Raw genomic sequence first — 19757 nt, forward strand, 5'->3', positions numbered from 1 at the left:
TTCTTTCTTTCTTTCAAGACAAGGTCTCACAATATAGTGCAGGCTGGGCTTGAACTTGCTTCGATCATCCTGCCTCAGCCTCCCAAGTGCTGGGATTGCAAGTGTTGCCCCACCACGCCTGGCTCCTCATTGATTGTAGTTCTCCTCTTTACAAGTCTGTGGTCATCAAATGGATAAAGAATGTATGGAAGTTCACCTCTTGGCAGATTTGGGGACCTTAAGTTATTGGAGTTGCATCAGTTGTGTGGAGCCGCTTCCAGAATCACACTTTCCTATAGGTTGACCCACCTATTGGCTCCTGTCTGCTCCTTGGCAGCCATTACTTTCTACCTGCTTGGCGTGGACATTCTTTGGATGCTGAAATAAGTAATTTTCAAGTAACTTTCCTCCTACAGGGTTGCAGCTGCTCTGTCTCCATCTCAGCCACACCCTGCCAGGAGCTAGGTGTCTGCGATCCGCTTTCGGGGTGTGAGGAAGAATGATGAATAGATGGGGGGCTAGGCTATGCTCTGTTCTGGGACTTTGTGAATGGTCCCTGTAACATAGGTCAGTGCATTTACTTGGGGGTGGTTCCCATTCTTTTAGAAGGGAAGGAAGGAATATATTCCTGGCTTCTTTATCCAGTCACATATGTGGCCCACGAGCCCTGATTTCCCTTGAAACTCAGTCTTTTTTGGCAGGGAGGGTTTGAGACAGGTTCTCCTTAAGTAGTTTAGGCTGCTCTTGAATTCACTAGGAGTGTTGGCCTCGAACTTTTGATGGTCTTCTTGCTTTAGCCTCTCCAGCACCAGATTACAGGCATGCCCCTCCATGCCCAGCCAAAGCATTTGTTCTTGTTCCAGTTTTGTGTGCCCCTGCTCTGATAGCTTTTCCTGCTCCTTGATTGAAGAGGACAAAGAATGGGTGGCAGTTCACTTCTTGGCAGATTTGGGGACCTTAATGAGAATTCCAGTTAGTTCTCATTGTGTGGTCAGGATTGGGTAGGAGCAGGTGTTGAGTGGCGTGTGGTGCTGCCCTTGTTGCTTTCTTTCCCTCTGGCCTTGAAGTTACTGATATGTTTATGACTGTTTCCCTGCTTGTTGGCTGTTGGTGAATTTATTTGCTTCTTTTTTCTATAATTTAGTTTGCTTATTATCAGCAAGAGGGAAATTCTGCCATTTCAATTCTCCATCTTAAATCTATAGAACATTTCAACATATTTCATCTTAAATACTCATAAAACTATGAGTATTATTTCCTATTAGTCCATTTTTCTGTTTTGTTTTGTTTTTTTGTTACTATCAAGTAAGGCATGAGGTTGAGTCTTTGATAAAGAAAAGCTCACAGTTGTGAAGGTGTAGAGCTCAGGTAAGGGCCCCAAGGTGAAGGAGATAGCACTGGGCAGACCAGAAGCCAGTTGTAGAGAGGGTTGTTGAGAGGAGGTGGGTTTAAGAAAAATAAAGTGTGGGAAACACAGTGGTAAAATGGGTCCACCTACAGAACAGAACTGCTACTGTGGATAAAGTGCTTCTAGACCCAATGAAGCAGCAACAGCAGGTGGGATTCTAATTTAGGAGCCCCTAGGATGGCAAGGAAACATCTATAGTCTTACAGAAGGTTCTGGAATAAGCAGCTTGGCTTGCTGACTTCCTGTATCTTTCATTCTCTTGCCTGAAATTGGGCCTGGCGTAGCACTGAGAGACCAACCCAAGGCACTAGAATCATTTCTTCCTTGGACCCTGCACCAAGGGGACAGAAGCAGTGAGACCCCGCTTCTCTATGGTCTGTGCCTTTGCCATCTTCCTTCTCCTCATTCTGTCACCCTCTGTCCCTAGCACCCCTGGCACATGTGTGGCTCAGCTGCTTGGGGATGACTCCAGTGGCCCAGTGGGGCTGGCAGCCAGGACCTGCACCCCGCCTCACCTTCCCAGCCGCAGCAAGAACGGCCTGTTTTCTTCTTCTCTTCTTTTTGCCAAAGAATCTTTTATAAACCTTTTTTTTTTTTTTTTTTTGGCTAAGAATAACTTACAGTTAAGAAGGAAAGAAAAGTCCCTACTGGAGCAGAAAACTCCCCATCCGTGTCTGCCAAAAGGCCTGGCTCGCTGGGTTTGAAGAGGTCTTGGGGCCGTGCGAGCTCAGCATCAGACCTCCCTCCGGCTCGTGGAGCTCATCAGAGCTCTGGTGCTCTGTTACGGCTGCCACCAAAGCAGCATATTCTGTTACAGACAAGTGCAGCTGTGCCAGCAGGGAGAGAAGGAGAAGGTCACCTGGGAGAAGTAAAGGTGGCTCTGTGGCTTGCCCCCATCTGTCCGCCCCCTCTTCCCTTCCCCTCTTTGTGGTCCTGGAGATTGAACACAGGGCCTTCACCCTGAGCAACACCCCCAAGGCTTTCAATTTTTATTTATTTATTTATGTTTTGATACTAGAAAAATATTTCAGCATTTTATTATAAAACCTCCCACAAGTTCAAATGCAGCCAGAGCTACTTAGTGACTTACCTGTCACTAAGATCCTGTCTGAAGACAAAACAAAACAAAATTTACAAGGAGTGGGGATGTAGCTCAGTGCAAAGGCCACTGGTTCAGTCCCCAACTTTCAGTTTTTAGACAAGGTCTCACTGAATTGCTCTTGCCCCAGGTTGACCTGGAACTTGCAGTCCTCTAGCCTCAGCCTCCCAGAGATCTTAGATTACAGGTCTATACCACCATACCTGGCCTTTTTTATCTTTCTCATGCTATAGCCAGAAGTGCCTCTTTCTGGGGCTCCAGGCTGTGCTAGCAGCTAGGCAAGGGCCTCTGGGCCAGGGGACAGTGAATGCTTGGCCAGAGCTTACCTCTGGGCTAGTGCTCATCCACGTCGCCCACCCTTACAGAATTTTTGCTTTTTCAAGTGTTTTGAAGTTGCTGCAGATAAATTTGAGGAGTAGGTTAGAAAGGGGTACAGTCATTTGTTCTGTTCTGTGGTCTACAGCAGGCACCTGGAATTCTGTGTGGCTTCTGAGGCATCCTGGGGGCTCCCCACTAGCTCTTGGAGATCTGTGTGTGGATAGAAGTCACCAGATCTGCTCAGAAGCCTGTAGACCTTGTGGTTGCCCACGGCATCCAGGATGCATTTTATATCTGAATGTGGAGGACCACACATTACTGTCTAGCCCTGGCTTCACTTCATGATAGATTCTATTTCTGGCTTTGCTGGCTGCAGGCACATCTCCTAATCTCTGAGCCCTGTCTCCCTTATCTGTTAGGTAAGGTAAAGTTCACCAACTTCTTTGAAAGGAAACAATGTGTTCCAAGTGCCCAGCAAGGTCTGCCCTCTGCAAACGCCAGTGTTGTCAGGCAGGCCCTTGCCTCCCCTCTGTTGAGCCCACATGGGCCAGCCTGCTCTCCCACATTGACAGCACTGCACACGTGCTGCTCTGGCTGCCTGGGGTGGGTAATGTGTTCTCTGTATGTGGATTTTAATATTTGCTTAAGATCCACCCCTTTGCTGTTGTTTGACTTTTGGTTCTGAGTGGAGATTCAAAAGTCTCAAGCTAACACTTTTCTATCCCTTCATTTTGCTGATGCCCAATCCATCCATCCATTCGTGCAATGTGAAGTATATTTCACCAAAGAGTGGAGTACACGTTGTGTGTCCCCAGGTTCTGAGCATGCCACTTGTGCAGAGGCTAAAGTGGGAATGACACATTGTACAGTGGCAGGGGACTTACTCGATGTCCATGCCCAAAGAGACCTGGAATTGGGACCATTTTAGTTAACGCAAAGTTAGCCACAGGGGCTTCCTAACATTTGGGAGGTTGGGGAGACTGGCTAAAGTTGGAAATCCTGCCAATCAGAATCACTCTTGCCGGGTTTTGAGCCCATGAGGTTAGGTACCCCTCTTCCCTAGTGTGTGCCATTGAAGCCCTCACAGTAACCCCAGAGGTGGGCTTCATTTTATACATGAGAAAACAGAGAGCTTGAGTCATTGCGAGGTGGATATGGGAATTCAAGCCCTGTTTGTCTATCCTTGTGGCCGCAGTAAGCTGCACGGCTGCCCTGGCTCATTCTCTGTTGTCTCTAGCTAAATAAGTTACTGAAGGTGACACTGTCCAGAACTGGCAGGGCCAGAGTTCAGTTCCTAGCTGCTCCAATCCTGCTCCGTCACAAGCAGAGCCCCAGAGAGTGGCGCACAGAGGCAGGGCCTGGCCTGCTGCCTGGGAGGGCCCCACTGCCAGGGCCGAGACCCAGGAGTGCATTTTCCACGCCGGATATTCACTTATGTCACTAAAATTAAATTTCAACCTCAATAAGCAAGGCGAATGATTAATAAAAAGATCAGCAGTAGCTCTGCTGCTTTTAGGTCTCATTTCTGTGCTCCTCCTCAGTTCTTCCCACTGCTACACTTGATGTTAGCCAGAAGGCTGTGCTCAGTAATTCTCCTTAAAAACAGAATATTCTACCCATGACCCTAATTGCTTTTGTCTATATACTATCCTGTGAAACTGATATGATGTACTTAACCACAGCACAGCATCCTGAGGATAGCCTTTTCCATTTTTTTTTCCTGGTTTTGTTTTTATTTATGTATGTATTTATTTAGTCTTTTTGAGACGAGATCTCGCTGTGTAGTTCAGGTTGGCTTTGAGCTCACTTTGTAGCCCAAGCTGGTCTCAAACTTGCAACAATCCTCCTGCCTCAGCCTCCTGAGTGCTAGGATTACAGGTGTGTGCCACCACGCCCAGCTTTTTTTATTTGTTTAAACACAGGGTCTCACTATGTAACCCAGGCTGGCCTTGAATTTGCAGCAAGCCTCCTCCTGCCTCAGCCTCCCAAATGCTGGGGTTATAGGCATATACCATTACACCCAGCAGGCCTTTTTATTTTTTAATTTGATTAGAGCAAATCTTACATGTTTTCTTTTGGTGGTTACTTTGGAAAATTTCAGACATGCACAACAATAGGCAGAAGAGTCTTTGTCTGTCACTTATTTTATTTTATTTTAATTTATTTATTTATTTATTGGATGCAGGGCCTCACAATGCAGCTCAGACTCATAATGATCCTCCTGTCTCAGCCTCCTCAGTGCTAGGATTACAGGCATGCACTACCACGCTCAGTTTCGGGTCCAGCACAGCATGCAGTACTGAGGATTGAACTTAGGTCCCTGCACTTGCCAGGCAGGCGCCTAGACCACTGAGCAGTCTCCCCAGCCCTGTCACTTATTTTAACGTTGCTTCTTCCTTTGAAGTCTTGTTCCATCCTCGCTCCCTACACATCCCTCCTCCTTTATTGCCTTGAAGCAAATCCAGATGAGATAACACTTAATCCATGGTTATTTCAGTATCTCTAAAAGATAAGGGCTCTATAGAATCATAACCACATTATTTATTTGGTAGTAGGGATGGAACCTAGGGTCTCCTGCATGCTAGACGCTCTATACTGTTGAGTCATATTCTGGGCTCCCTTTTATTTCTTCTAAATTTCGTCAACCCTTTTTTTTTTTTTTTTTCCTTTTTGAGATAGGGTCTTGGTATGTAGTCCAGGCTGGGCTTTATTTCACTTTGTAGCCCAGGCTGGCCTTGAACTCACAGTGATCCTTCTACCTCAGCCCAGTGGGTTTATAGGTATGCTCCACCACCATGCCTGGTTTAGTCAAACCTTTTGAGTTTGTTCTTTTTATTAAATTTTCTCCAACCCTCCCTGCCTTTCATTGAGTGGTCCTGAGGTTTGAACTCAGGGCCTTGGCACTGAACTATCCCCAGCCTATTTATTTATTTATTTATTATTTTTTGAGATAGGTTCTTACTAAGTCACTAAATTGTCCAGGCTGGGATCAAACCAATCTTCCTGTCTCAGCTTCCCAGGGTGCTGGGATTATAGATGTGTCCCACCATACCTGACTCACCCTATCCCCTTTGAAAGAAAAGTCTTTTGAGGCTTGGCAGAGGGAGCAGACAAGGGCTGAAGTCACCTCGTGATGCCATCTAGACTCAGGGTGTCAAGGGATACCCTCATGTTTGGCATGGGGATTGGGAGTAAGTGGGGTAGCTCCTTCACCCAGACTTGTCCTGCAGGTGAACCTGATCAACATGGTGCTGCTGCGCCCGGCCCTCCCCAGCTACCTTCTGCTGGCCTTGTTCACCTGCAGCGCTGCTCCCCAGGAGCTACTGGGCTCTGCAGTGCAGCCACCAATCAGTGCTGCCTCTTTCCTGGACGATCTCATGCAACAGTATGGCGAGGGGGGCAGCCTTACCCTGCCACAGCTGAAGGCCCTGCTCAATCACCTGGATGTGGGAGTGGGCCGCGATAACGTCACACAGCATGCACAGGAACATAGGAACCTCTCCATGGTAAGGCTCCCTCTGGGCCACGATGGCCAGTGGTCTCCCAGCTCCCTGGCTGATGGGACCATGGGTGGCTGAGCAGCTTGGTCGCGTGGGACAGGCAGGTGCAACACGCAGGCAGGTTGTTGGCCTCTGTAGATCGGCATAGCCTGTGTGCTTAATAGCAACTCTGGGCCTGCATGGAGCTTTGAAGCCTCGCAAAGGATCACTAGGAAGTGGGATTCTCAGTTCCCCCTCCTTTGGGGCTGTGCCAGGCTCACAGGGAGCTACTGCTAAGCCATGGCTCCCAGCATTTCCAGCAGAGCTTGCATTTCCCTAAGCCCCATACATGAATGATATGCCAGGTGCAAGAGGGATTTTCTTCTCATCCAAGAGAAAACACTGAGCACCCTCTGGGAGTTCCTGGAGGGAGCAGGACCCGCACCCAGAGAATCTCTCCAGGTCTTTTGGAAGCTGGTTCTGTGCTCCTTCTTCCTATCATCTTGGCTGGTCCAAGTCATGCTATTTGTGGCAGCCACACGCAAGCCAGCCAGCAGGATCCTGATATATTTGCTTTGCTCCCTGCGCTGAGTGTTATGGGAAACAGAAACATGAGTCATATTTAAAGAGGTTACTGTCAAGATGAGGAACTCAGAGGTAGCTGGAATAAAAACGAAGCATTGTACGCTGTGGCTGGACAGGAACTGAGACTCAGGCTCACCCCTGGTCTGTCTGAAAACCGAATTTCTTGAAGGATGACTAGTTTGACACAAGAAAGTGGGCAAGGGGACCATGTGGCATGGATGCAGCCAGCTAGGTATGGAAAATCCCCAAGTCCACAAGTGGTGCCAGGGGCAGTACAGCGGCATCCATGTGGGTCCTGCAGCAGCGGCAGCAGCAGTGTCTGGGATCATTTAGCTCTTGGTGTATCAGCCCAGAAATTTCAGTTGTCAGCACACCCTGAGGGCTGGTTCTCAGAGCTAGCCCCAACAAGCTCGGAGTGTATGGGGATAAAGTATAATTAGTAAAACTGTAGCATTCCCCAGTAACGGCACATGAGAGCTGCTTGCCAACGCAGTACCTCCCAAGGTGCCTGGGTGCTCGCATCCGCTGGCCAGCCAGGACTTGCCCAGTAGCTAACTCTGAATCTTCAGACTTTTCTTTCCCTGCGTCTGTCAATACATCTTCAGCCTGAACGTTATGGGTAGCCCCGCCCCTACAGATGCCAGTGCCCAGGGACACTCTGGAGCCTGAATTTTAACATAGCAGCTCCCTGGCATTTGAGATGGGCACCCTGATTTGGTAATCCAGATGGAGCTTATATCTTCAGCTCTGCAGATACAGCATGTATTCCAGAAAACACGCCCTACTGCCACAATCTGGGATCTGGTTGTTTCTAAAACTTATCCCAGTAGCCATTTCGAGACACGTGTGCTTTGTGTGTCTAACCTCTCCAGGTGGCTGACTGTCGGAGAAGGCCACTGCTGAAGTTTTCTGTTTCTTTTCTTTTTTTTTTTTTGGCACTGGAGGAGTGAGCTTGGGACCTTGCACTTGCCAGGCAGGCACTTATTCTGCTGAGCTGTAATCCCAGCCCACTGGTGAGGTTTTCAAGGTTAGGTGCTTAGGGGTGCTTCTCTAGATTTCTTAAGCTTTGTTATTTCCATCTTCTTTTTTAATATAACTATTTTTTAAAATTTTATTTATATTTAATTGGTACAGGGTCTCACTATGTAGCTCGGATTCATAGTGATCCTCCTGTCTCAGCCTCCCCAGTGTTGGGATTACAGATGTGCGCCTCCATACCCAGTTTTGATGGCGTGCTTGCCATGGGGCCAGCACAGCATGCAGTATCCAGGATTGAGCCCCAGTTCTTATGCTTACCAGGCAGGTGCTTAGACGGCCAAGCTCTCTCCCCAGTTTTCTGTCTTTTTGTCTCTGGGAGGGAAGGATGAGTAGCAGGGAAGCCAGGGGCTTTTCAGTTTCATGGCTCTCACCTGTCTTTTTCTAGTGCTTTAGTTCTCAAGAGCTCTTCGCTGCCCACAACTTCAACAATGAGTCAAGGATTGGGAGGGCTGAGTTCCAGGAATTCTGCCCCACCGTCCTACAGCAGCTGAACTCCCGGGCCTGCTCAGCTGAGAACCAAGAGAACGAGGAGAATGAGCAGACGGAGGAGGGGAAGCCGAGTGCCCTGGAAGGTGAGAGAGGGCAGTGTGGGAACTGGCGTGTGGCTCATCCCACAGAGTAGTGTGCCGCTAAGCCCTGGAGGGGAAAGAGCACTGGTGCTGATTGTGGCACTGTATTCACATGACTGCTCTGCCGCAGTGTGAGGAGACCCAGGTCAGCATGGCTGGTGAGCACTCGGAGGGCTGGACCTCAGGTTTTTCAGTTTGTTTTTAGTGGGACTAGGGATTATACTCAGACCTTGGCACTATAGCTCAGTGCAAGTCTCCAGCTTTTTTTTTTTTTGAGTCACGGTCTTTCTAAGTTGCTCAGTCTAGTCTGGGCTTTGACATGGGACCCTCCTACTGCAGCTCCCTGCTTGCTGGATTATAGATATGCACTACCAGCCACACCTGACTGCCTACTTTTTGTTTTGGTTTTGTTAAACCACAAAGAGCTCAACCTTTGAGACAGGGTCCTACTATGTATTTCAGGCTGGTCTTGAACTCACTGTGTAACCCAGACTGACCTTGAACTCATAGTGATCTTCCTAGCTCAGCCTCATAAGTTGCTAGGATTATAGATGAGCTCCATCATGCCCACTTCTGTCATTTTAAGATCTCACTTGGTCTGCTTCATCCTTGTCCCCTTGTCCCAGTGCTCAGCCAGCGAGCTCATCTCTGTCTGTGAGCACATACCACACAACTGTAGGCCCCAACTGCCCTGAAGTTCTCTGGTGCCAGCACATGCTGCCTGACCTGGCACTGTCTCCACTGTCATAGTTTAACTTATGGTATTTAATCTTCCATGTGGTCCTCCAGTTCCCATCTGAAAGGTAAGTGACCCTGCCAGCGTTTTTTGAGGCTCCTCCACAGTTCTACACTAGAGGCGGACCCCACGGGGCTAGTGGGTCTCTGCCCACCCAGTCATTCTAGTCACCCAGCATTCACAGTGGCCCCACCCTCAGTAATGGAGGCCCCATCTGTTCTTGTTCCTCCGCAGTGTGGGGCTTTGGTTTCCTCAGTGTCTCGCTGATTAACCTGGCCTCTCTCCTGGGAGTCCTCGTCTTGCCGTGCACGGAGCGTGCGTTTTTCCACCGGGTGCTCACTTACTTCATCGCCCTGTCAATTGGAACGCTGCTCTCTAACGCACTCTTCCAGCTCATCCCAGAGGTGCAGTAGACAGATGTGCGCCACCACTGAGCCCCCCTGGCTGAGGTCCCCTCCCTGTGCATTAAAGCACTTGGTGACTACCACCTGAAACACAAACTGACCCCCATATCCAGGGCCACCAATGACTTCTTCCTTGGGATTTCAGTGCCCCTCTCTCTCTCGGACACTCGGTGCTCTGACCTCTTCAGGTGACATTGGATGCAAGTTTCTTAGCATTTGTTCCCAGCTAGGGATTTCTTTTTGGTCCCTGTTAGAGCTCCCAAGGGAGCGTGCAGCTGATGGGCATGTGGTAGCCCTCTGTTTTGAAGGTGATCACAGTATCTGTCCTGGGGGCCAATGGATTATCCATCTTGAATGCAGTCAGAAGAAGAAAATGGATATGTAAAATGGCCTAAAAAGTAAGATTGCCCCTATTTTTAAGCAAGCCATTTTTTGTGGCTTGCAGAGCAGAACTAGAACAAAGACCCTTGACAGAACAGGCACAGTTAAAAACACAAAACAAGCCAGCTGTGGTGGCACACCTTGTAATCCCAGCACGATGGGAGGCTGAGGCAGGAGGCTCACACTTTGCAGCCCAGCCTAGGCAACTTCGTGGCTTAGGAGGACCCTGCCTCACCATAAAGACAGACTGCGAGATGGAGCTCATTGTAAAGGCCCTGAGTTCAATCCCCACTGTTGCAAAACGAAAAGAAAGAAAAGGAGCACAGCTCCATCGTACCTTGCATCTTGGCCTTCTCCTGAGAGGACTGACTTCCTGGGGGGACCCTTCCTTTACTGTTACAAAATGTCTGATAATTTTGTTTCTAATTTTCATTGCCCAGGAGCTCTAAAAATAAGGTCCAAGCTGACAGCCTGCCCACTTTCATCTAGGGTGGAGGTGGGGGTGGGGGGTGGGGTAACATGGAACACCTGGTCAACCAGGAGTGACGGAGCTACCTTACATAAGAGCCCACGTCAGTGGCTTCCCAGCTCTTCCCAACTGAAAGACTGACCCAGAAAAGTTGCCACATGGGGTTTCACGCCTGGCTTGGCCTGGCCCCCTTCATAATGAGAGAAGCAGTGACGTAAGAGGAACAACACTGCTGCCATCTCAAGATTCCACATGGGTCTAGCCAGCACTTCCCAGGAGGCCTCATCTTGGACTGTTTTTTTAGCTCCAGAAATTAAATTTGCAATTTTTCAAAGATCTAAAATGAAATACGTCTTTGCCTGTTTGAATGGAAGTCGCTGTGTCTCCTGGCCTGGGTCTGTCCTGCCCTCTTCCGGGCCTGGACTCTTAGCCCAGAGTGTGTCTCACAAGGAAATGCCAGAGGGCATGTTGTTTTGTGATGGGGTGATCTTGGAACTCTGTTCTCTATGCTCAAGCCCCTCAAAGCAAATGGAAACACAGAACAACTAAAGTTCAGAAATGACTCTGGGCCTCGGGTCCTAATCTTTGCACATCTGGCTTTGTTGTGTCTGGCATAGACCAGGCCAACGGCAGACTGTCACCTGTGCTCTTGTGACACAGACTGAATGCAAAGGAAACTGGACAGCATGATGGACAGTCTCTTTCCATTTGCTTTTATGTCTTACTAAAGAGAGCTCTTGGGACACCCTTTCTTGCCTGCCAGTCATTGGCAGGTGTGACTCAGACCACCAAAGGCAACAGGGGCATTAGTCACAGGGTACCAAGGCCACCCCAACTTCCTCATCTGATTGAAGGAAATTTTATCGGATTTGAATCACTAACAAATTTTCTATTTCTCTCTCCCTCCCTACTTGTACTTTCTCTGTTGCCCCGTCCTCTCTACTTTCCTCCTTTAAATGGTGGTTGCCCTGTCCTTGTCCCGGGTGGGCTGGCAGTGTGGGGATACGGTCTCCTCTGTGTCACCGTCATCTCCCTCTGCTCCCTCATGGGGGCCAGCGTGGTGCCCTTCATGAAGAAGATCTTTTACAAGAGGCTGCTGCTCTACTTCATAGCTCTGGCGATTGGAACCCTCTACTCCAACGCCCTCTTCCAGCTCATCCCCGAGGTATGGCAAGCCAGAATGCTTACCCCCCCAGAGCAGCGTGTCTGCCCGGGACAGCAGCCAGTGGGAGGACCCTGCATTCACCTGGTGGGCACAGGGAGGAGGATTCAGGGTCTTTCCTTGTGAAAGGTGAAGACAGGAGTCAGGCAGCAGCTAGCCAAAGCTGAAGAGTGTAGATCTGAGAGCCAGGGCAAGTCCTAACTCCCCATCTCCAGGTTCTGCAGCATGGGGCGGGCTCCTCCCTCATTGCTTCATACAAGAGACAGGGCGATCACTCTCAGGATAACTCAGGGAGTTCATGTTTGTAAGATGCCTGCTATCTGGAAAGTGCTGTAAGTGTTGAGTGAAAAGAATAAGGTAGCGAGATCACTTTCTGGCTCTCAGTGTGGGGCTTGTGGTGCAGACAGGTATAAACAAACACATGAATCTCAGTGTGGAGTTTAGGGGTCAAGGCAACCTGAACAGAACAGTCTGAGCTTGCACACATTGGTCACACCCTTGCCCCTTGCCCAGATTCTTGAGAAAATATTCCATAAGAGAGAAGGAGCTTTGTGTCTGAGGTTTGGCCGTCAGCCCCAGAGATGTTCCATCTGATTGGGTGCATGGTTGTGGAGAGACCCGTTAATTATAATAAGCATCAGACAGAGCACTGTAGGTGGCCTGGCAGGCCTGGGCAAAGCGGAAAGGCTGGTATATTCCACAGTGCTATTTTGTGATGTTGCTGGATCAACACCACTCACCAAGTGCTGTTTTGCCCACTGTACCCTGACCTGCTAGGAGAGCTGTTCCCAAGGCCTGGCCTCCATGTCCTTTGCCTCCCATCCAAGCCAGACAGTCGGATGCTGCCATCCTTGCAGGCTTTGTGTACCAGGGTAGTAGTTGCCTCTTTACAAAACAGTCTTCCCTAGGCAGTGTCAGCTTTCCCAAAAAGTTGTCCTGAGCATGTTGCTTCCACTCTAGAATCTGGCCACCACATAGATCTTAGAAGAGCAACTGTAGAAGGTTATGATTGAATTTGGTCCCTTTAAAACCCAAAGGAAGGCTAAGGAGATAGCTCAGCGGAATAAGTGCTTGCCTAGCAAGCACAAGGTCCTGAGTTCGATCCCTGGTACCACCAATAAATAAATAAATAAATAAATAAATAAAACCCAGAGGAAAAGCACTCAGCTGTTAAGCAGCCTAGAGTTCCCTGGTTAGAATCAACTTCTAGTGGTGACCTGTTCTGGAGGGCTAGAGTGTATTCAAAGCTGCTTCCATAAATCAGGAGCCAACTCGTTCTCCAGTCCTGCCTCCTTCTGGATGGATTTCCCCCTTTTTTTTTTTTGGCGGAACTGGGGATTGAACTCAGGCCCTTGCGCTTGCCAGGGAAGCGCTTATTCCACTGAGCCATCTCCCCGGCCCAATTTCCCCTTTCTTTAATGGATACTTTTCTCACCCTCATCGAATGTTTTATTTTTAAATGAAGACCGAAGGTTTCATTGCTATCCAAGCTGACCTCAAGCAATTCTTCTTCCTCAGCCTCCCAAGTAGCTGGGATTGCAGATGGCACCACCATACCCACTTTCAGTACCACCCAGATTGAGGCACCACAAGGGCATAGCCTGCTTCCTTGGCTTTGTGGTCCCTGTGAGGTCTGTGGTCAGGAAGATGCTGCAATTCTTTGTTTATCTGGGAGGTGATGGATTTCCCTTTTTAGAAAGCATAATTATACCACTTCCCATTGTGTTTACAGACAGAAAAGCCAGGGACTGCTAGATAAGGTGAAACTAAAAAGTCCTGTCCTTAAGTGTGGAATTTACCCTCAGGGTGCTTTCATAGCTTAGCTCTGAAAGAAATCACATTAAGAGATAGTCCTCATTAAAAGCAGGGGAGCCATATGCCTAGCTATTCTTCTAAGTTTAAAGTCCTAAATATAGTGTGCTTTTGTGTCAGAAGAGAAACGAGGGAACGTGGTCCGAGTAGTGACGTCACATCCGGAGTAGCAGGATTAGATTGTGTTGGCAGGAGTTTGGGCAGGCAGCAGAGCTATTCCAGGACATTGCTTTCTGGGAGTCAAGGAAGTCATTGAGATGAGAGGGAACCAATGAAGGATTTCATTTTCCTCAGCTCATTTTATTTTCTTGGATCTACAGGCTTTTGGTTTCAATCCTCTGGAAGATGATTATGTTCACAAGTCTGCAGTGGTGTTTGGGGGCTTCTACCTTTTCTTTTTTACAGAGAAGATCTTGAAGATGCTTCTTAAGCCAAAAAACGAGGTAAGACCCAGTTGTTAGTAAAGAAAATTCCAGGAAGGCACCCACGTCAAAAAATGTCAATGTTAGCTCTCTCAATGTTGCTCACTGATGGAGCTGAGGGGACACAGACCTCATGAAGAAGTCATCACATTTTGTATTCTGAGGATGTTAGCTGAGGCTGGAACCTAGATCTGGCCATTGAACCTTTAACCAGTAGCTGAGTCTGTCTCTTTGGCCTTGTTCTAAGTGATCTCCTATGTGTACACTCGGATCTTCTCATAGTAGGCAAGAGCGTGGCGCAGGCACCATTGAGTGTGAGGTACAGTGGCAGGTGGCAGAGACCAGGACTGATGGCTGCTGCCACAGTGTGGTTCCACGGCAGTGCCAGGCATCAGATTGTTCCCTGCACAGCTGCCAAATCGGGTGCGAGTGGTCGTAGCACAGGAAGAGCTCTCCATTCTCAGAAGGGCCACGTGCTTCAGTGAGGGTGCTGGTTCCTTACATGCAGTCCTCTGCAAGCTTGGCACTGCTACATGTACACTTGCCCACCTTGCTGTGTGGGATCCTCTAGTTCTCTTGTGTGCAGGAATGAAGTCTCCCTGAGCCTGGAGCTTTCACTCCGACCGGGTCTTCCATTGGGCTGGTGGTTTTGGTGGGTGTCGCACTGACCCATCCTTGTCATCCTTCCAGCACCATCACGGACATAACCACTTTGCTTCGGAGACGCTTCCTTCCAAGAAGGACCAGGAGGAGGGTGTGACAGAGAAGCTGCAGAATGGGGACCTAGACCACATGATTCCTCAGGCCTGCAACAGTGAGCTAGACAGCAGGACCCCCAGCATGGACGAGAAGGTCATTGTGGGTTCGCTGTCCATTCAGGTCAATGGCTGTCACTGCCTGGGGAGCCTGGGCCACCTTGCCAGGGACACAGTGGCTCACCCCACGCCCTCTGCGTGCTTTCTTATAGGACCTGCAGGCCTCACGGAGTGCCTGCTACTGGCTGAAAGGTGTGCGCTACTCTGACATTGGCACCCTGGCCTGGATGATCACCCTGAGTGATGGGCTGCATAATTTCATCGACGGCTTGGCCATTGGTGCCTCCTTCACAGTGTCTGTTTTCCAAGGGATCAGCACCTCGGTGGCCATCCTGTGCGAGGAGTTCCCACATGAGCTGGGTAAGCCCACAGCCCTGAGGTGCCCACATGGCCCAACCCTCACTAAGCACTCGGTAAAGACGATAATGCAAAGCCTGTTATCTTCCAAGGCTGGAGTGCACATTTGAAGTCTGGCAGGTGGACAAGGGTGAAGCAGCTGAACCATGGCTTGGGAGATGCTTAGCTTTATCGTGGCAGAGTGAAAAACACCAGGACTCGAGGCTCAGCTTTAACGTTTGCCATTTGGGGCTTAGAAGTCTGGCCAAATTTCCTGCCTTCTCTTCCTCTCACTTTTGTCTCCTGAAAGTATCTTTTATTCAGTTGTGAGCAAGAGTACTCCTTTTATTTGACTACATCAGTCAAGGAAAGGATAGGAGGCCACTGCAGCTGGTCATCTGCCTTTGGGGTCCTGCCATTTATTCCAGCCTGGAGGCTGGCAGATGGCGACTGTGCCTGAGAACGAGGCCTCAGTGCCATCCTGTCAGCCTTACATCTTGGGCATGTGATTTGGACCATGGCACAGGCAGTCTGTCTTCTAGCTCAGCGGCCTTTCCCTGTGTCCCTGCAGGCGACTTCGTCATCCTGCTCAATGCTGGGATGAGTATCCAGCAGGCCTTGTTCTTCAACTTCCTCTCTGCCTGCTGCTGCTACGTGGGCCTGGCCTTTGGCATCCTGGCAGGCAGCCACTTCTCCCCCAACTGGATTTTTGCTCTGGCTGGAGGCATGTTCCTGTATATCTCACTGGCTGATATGGTAAGTCTACAGGTATTCACACCAGGCAGACAAAATGGTGGACTGCTGAAATCAGGGACAGGACAGCTAAGGAAACATAAATTTATCTGTTTTTAAAAATTGTATGTATTTGATACAGGGTCTCACTTGCAGCTCAGACTTGTAGTGATCCTCGGTTCAGCCTCCCCAGTGCTGGGATTACTGGCATGCCCCACCACACCTGGACTCGGTAGGAGCAGCATGTGGTGCCAGGAATCGAACGCCAGTCCCTGTGCTTGGCTAAGCGGGTGCTTAGTCCACTGAGCTATCTCGCCAGCCCTTTATCTATTTTAGACGTACCATTTAAGAGTTCTTAAGGAGGCATTCACCTTAGGGTTTTGTTTGTAGGTTCATTTGTTTATTGTTTTGTGACAGTGTCCTGTTAAGCCGCCCAGACTAACCTGGAACTGTGACCTCATGTGCCTAGCTGGGACATCAGACTTTAAAGGGCAAAACTTTGTTTCTGTTTGCACCTGTCATTAAAGAAAATGTTGATTTCCGCTCTAGAGCCCATATTTAAATATTGTAGAATAGGTAAATAGAAATGAATAAAGACAGGGAGGAAAATTACCCATAATTTTTATGCCCCAAAATAATAACAGTACTTTGATTTGTTTTTCTTTTTTTGTCTCAAAGAATTGTGTATGTGTTTTTAAAGAACTGTAATCACACTGACTATGGAATTTTATGTTCTGATTTCATTTTTCCTAGTATACCATTTTCTTTTTCCTAATATGTTGCATACTTTTTGTAAGTATCCTCATCAGTGACGCTAATTGATGAGCCATTATAAGTATACTTTAGTTTCAGAGCTAGAATTGCTGGCTTTGCCCCCTCCCCCCTTTTTAGGTCTCATTATGTAACTAAGTCACCCACAAACTCATGACCATGATCCTCCTGCCTTAGCCTCTTTTTTGTCTATTTTTTTTTGGGGGGGGGGCCAGGAATTGACCTTGTGACCTTGTACTTACCAGGGAGGCGCTGTGCTGCTGAGCTTTCCCCTGCCCCTCAGCTTCTTTGTGCTGGGATTATAGGCGTGTGCCACACAACTGACTCTAGCTTTGGCTTTTAATAACTTTTCAAAAGGGCTTAACTTTCTGTTAATAGCAAGCAGTATCTAAAACAGTATACTGCCTTATGCCCCTACCATTGACATGAATCACCTACAGATTTTGACATTTTTTTTTTAAATGTATTTAGTACAGGGTCTCACTACAGATGGGACTCCTGTTTTCAGCTTCCCAAGCACTGGGATTATAGGCACACGCCGTGCCCAATCTCAGTCTGCCATCTCAGCTTGCCCCAGGGGCGGGGCCAGCAGGGCACGCTGGTGATGGAACCCTGGTCCCTGTGTCTGCCTAAGCAGGCACTTTAATCTTCTGAGCTGTCTGGCTGGTCGTCAGATTTTGAATTTTCAGCCTGTTTGTGTAACGTATCTGTATTTGTTGGCATGATGTGGTCTTTGGCCTGTCTAAATTATTTTTTTTTATACAGTATATTCTCTATGCATTCTTTTTTTTTTTTTTTTTTTTGTGGAACCGGGGATTGAACTCAGATCCTTGCATTTGCCAGTCAAGCGCTTAGCCTACTGAGCCATCTCCCCAGCCCCAGTACAGTATATTCTCATATATAGTTGGCCTTGGCGGCGTATGCCTGTAAGCCCAGAACTCAGGAGGGAAAAGCAGGAGGATCGCTGTGCATTGGAGGCCAGCCTGGACTAGCTACATAATAACTTCAAGGCACATCGGAACTATTGAGACGTTGTCTCAATAAAATTGGGGCCGGGAAGATGACTCAGTAGAAGATTAAGTGCTTGTGTGGCAAGCACAAGGGCCTGAGTTCAATCCCCCGTTCAGCCAAAAAAAAAAAAAAAAAAAACAAAAAAAAACCAACAATAATAAAATAAAACAAAATATATATCCTCTACTACATATAGAAAATGATTTGCTATATTTATTTGACAGTTCTACATATCCATTGGAAATAATCTTGGGGTTGGTTTTGCTTTTAGGGAAGTTCTTGGTTTTAGTTTTCTGAGACGGGGTCTCACTGTGTAGCCTCGGCTGCTGTTGAGCCCACAGTGGTCCTTCTCTGCCTCGGCGTCCCAAGTGCTGGGACTGTAGATGTGCACTGCCACACCTTGCTTTGGAAATAATATTTTTTTGATGACTGGTCTGAGGACTGAACCTGCACGCAGTGTCCTCCAGGGAAATGTTTGGGTTCCCTCCTCGGACAGGGAGTCTGCCCTGTGGTTAGGACGCGTGCTAGGCCTCACTGGGTGGTCTCAGGGTTGTCACTTGTCTCCCTGAATCCCAGCCACGTGTGTCTCCATTCTCTGTCCCCTGACACAGTTGCTTAGTTTCTCAAGGAGGTGGTGACAGTGTCTTGGTAGTAAAAGGATGTCTTCAAGTGTCTGTAGAGCTCAGCCAGCATCTGAACATGTCCAGGGCCTCAGGGTAGTATTGGCAGCATTACCTCTTGCTAACTGCCCAGCTGTAGGTCTCAGGAGGAGCCTCAGCTCTTGCTTTTCTCTCCCTCTGCAGTTCCCTGAGATGAATGAGGTCAGCCAGGAAGATGAGAGGAGCGGCAGCATGCTGGTGCCCTTCGTCATCCAGAACCTGGGCCTCCTGACGGGCTTCACCATCATGCTGCTCCTCACCATGTACTCGGGGCAGATCCAGATTGGGTAGGGCCCTGCAGGGCCGCCGACGTCGCAAGGCACGTGCTGGCTGCCCGGGCCTGCCGGGGACTTGCCTTGCGTGTGGCACACAAGGAGCAGTGCTGTAAGCTGCCGGTGGACTGTTGCCTGCGTGCGGATATTGGCTGTGTCCCGGAACACGGGCCGTGCGGTAGCCATTCTCTAGATAGTGCCTCGCCCCCTCCCTGCCCCTTCCTCACAGTCATGCTGGAACCCGCGAGTTGCACGCAGGACAAGCCTCTCTCCTTGCTCTCTGGTTCCTCTGATCTCTCTTGGAAGCAACACCATGAGATCTGGCATCCTGGACCCTGCAGTGTTCAAATAGCGGCTGTCAGAGCCTGGGTGGAAGCATCAGAGGTGAATCCTGGGCGCTCACGAACGGAACTGCGTCCTGGACCTCACACTGCCCTTTTTGGTTTGGGTCACCTGCTCTTCAAAGAAAGGGCAGGAGACGGGATCCCTCCCGCCTGTTTTCAGAATCTGTTCAGTTCCTACTGAATTCAGAGAACTAAGACTCAGAGCAGGTGAGTAGGGCAGGACTGCAGGGCCCGTCCCGAGTGACAGGGAAGTAAGGCCAGGGATGGGACCAGTGTCAGTGCTCACCCGGCTGCACTGGGATGCTGGACACTGGTCTCATCCAACCCTGCTGTGTCCTGGCCATTTGGCTGGGCCAACACAGTGTGCAGCTGCCCTGGCCTCCTCCTTTTTCCTGCTAACACTGACAGTCTGGAGGGGCAGGAACCCCGCAGATAAGAAGAAGTAATTGGTTTTACTGATTCCCAGCTCCCTTCTAAGAGATCTTTTAGCTGCCTCTATTGAAGCACATTTTGAGCACATTTCAGATGTTTATGTGTCAGGCCTAGTTCCATACCCCTGTAACCCCAGTACTGGGGAGGTTGAGGCAGGAGGATTGCTTTGAGTTTGAGGCCAGCCTGGGCTACATAGTGAGACCCTGTCTCAAAAAAACAAACCCAAAATAAAATATTTGTATTAGAGGGGAGACTGCACAAATTCACTGCCTAATCAAGACGTCTGCTGCAGACCAGCAAGCCAACTTATGGAGTAAGCGTGCAGCTATTTGCTTTACCACAGTGACAAGAGAGATCTGTAATGGGATGGGTGCAGGCCAGGCTAAGGAGCTAATTACATGAACAAGTGTGAGTACAGGGAACTCTAGACTGTGAGATCGGCCTTGGGGTGCTGCAGGTGTTGCTGTCTGGGTGGCATGTCCTGGCTCGCCCCAGGATGAACTGCTCTAATCCTCCAGAAAGTG

General features: G+C 49.0%; 1 protein-coding gene across 4 annotated transcripts in view; it reads left to right on the forward strand.

Annotated features, from left to right (window-relative positions):
- Slc39a14 (solute carrier family 39 member 14) overlaps positions 1–19427 on the forward strand; it is a 41249-nt gene extending 21822 nt beyond the window's left edge. For 2 of the 4 annotated variants that reach the window (XM_023714590.1, XM_004630651.2), the window contains 8 exons: positions 6035–6310; positions 8292–8478; positions 9446–9615; positions 13760–13882; positions 14552–14740; positions 14829–15036; positions 15584–15768; positions 18330–19427. In XM_023714590.1, coding sequence (XP_023570358.1) covers positions 6050–6310; positions 8292–8478; positions 9446–9615; positions 13760–13882; positions 14552–14740; positions 14829–15036; positions 15584–15768; positions 18330–18476 — 1470 coding nt within the window. In that variant the 5' untranslated portion in view covers positions 6035–6049 and the 3' untranslated portion in view covers positions 18477–19427. Of the gene's footprint in view, positions 1–6034; positions 6311–8291; positions 8479–9445; positions 9616–11460; positions 11631–13759; positions 13883–14551; positions 14741–14828; positions 15037–15583; positions 15769–18329 lie in introns of all 4 variants that reach the window. The other 2 variants (XM_023714591.1, XM_004630650.2) reach the window with 2 other exon arrangements.
- Positions 19428–19757: the final 330 nt, after the last annotated feature.

The sequence above is a fragment of the Octodon degus genome, unplaced genomic scaffold (assembly GCF_000260255.1).
Source record: "Octodon degus isolate 3935 unplaced genomic scaffold, OctDeg1.0 scaffold00036, whole genome shotgun sequence".
In the NCBI taxonomy this organism is placed as follows: Eukaryota; Metazoa; Chordata; class Mammalia; order Rodentia; family Octodontidae; genus Octodon; species Octodon degus.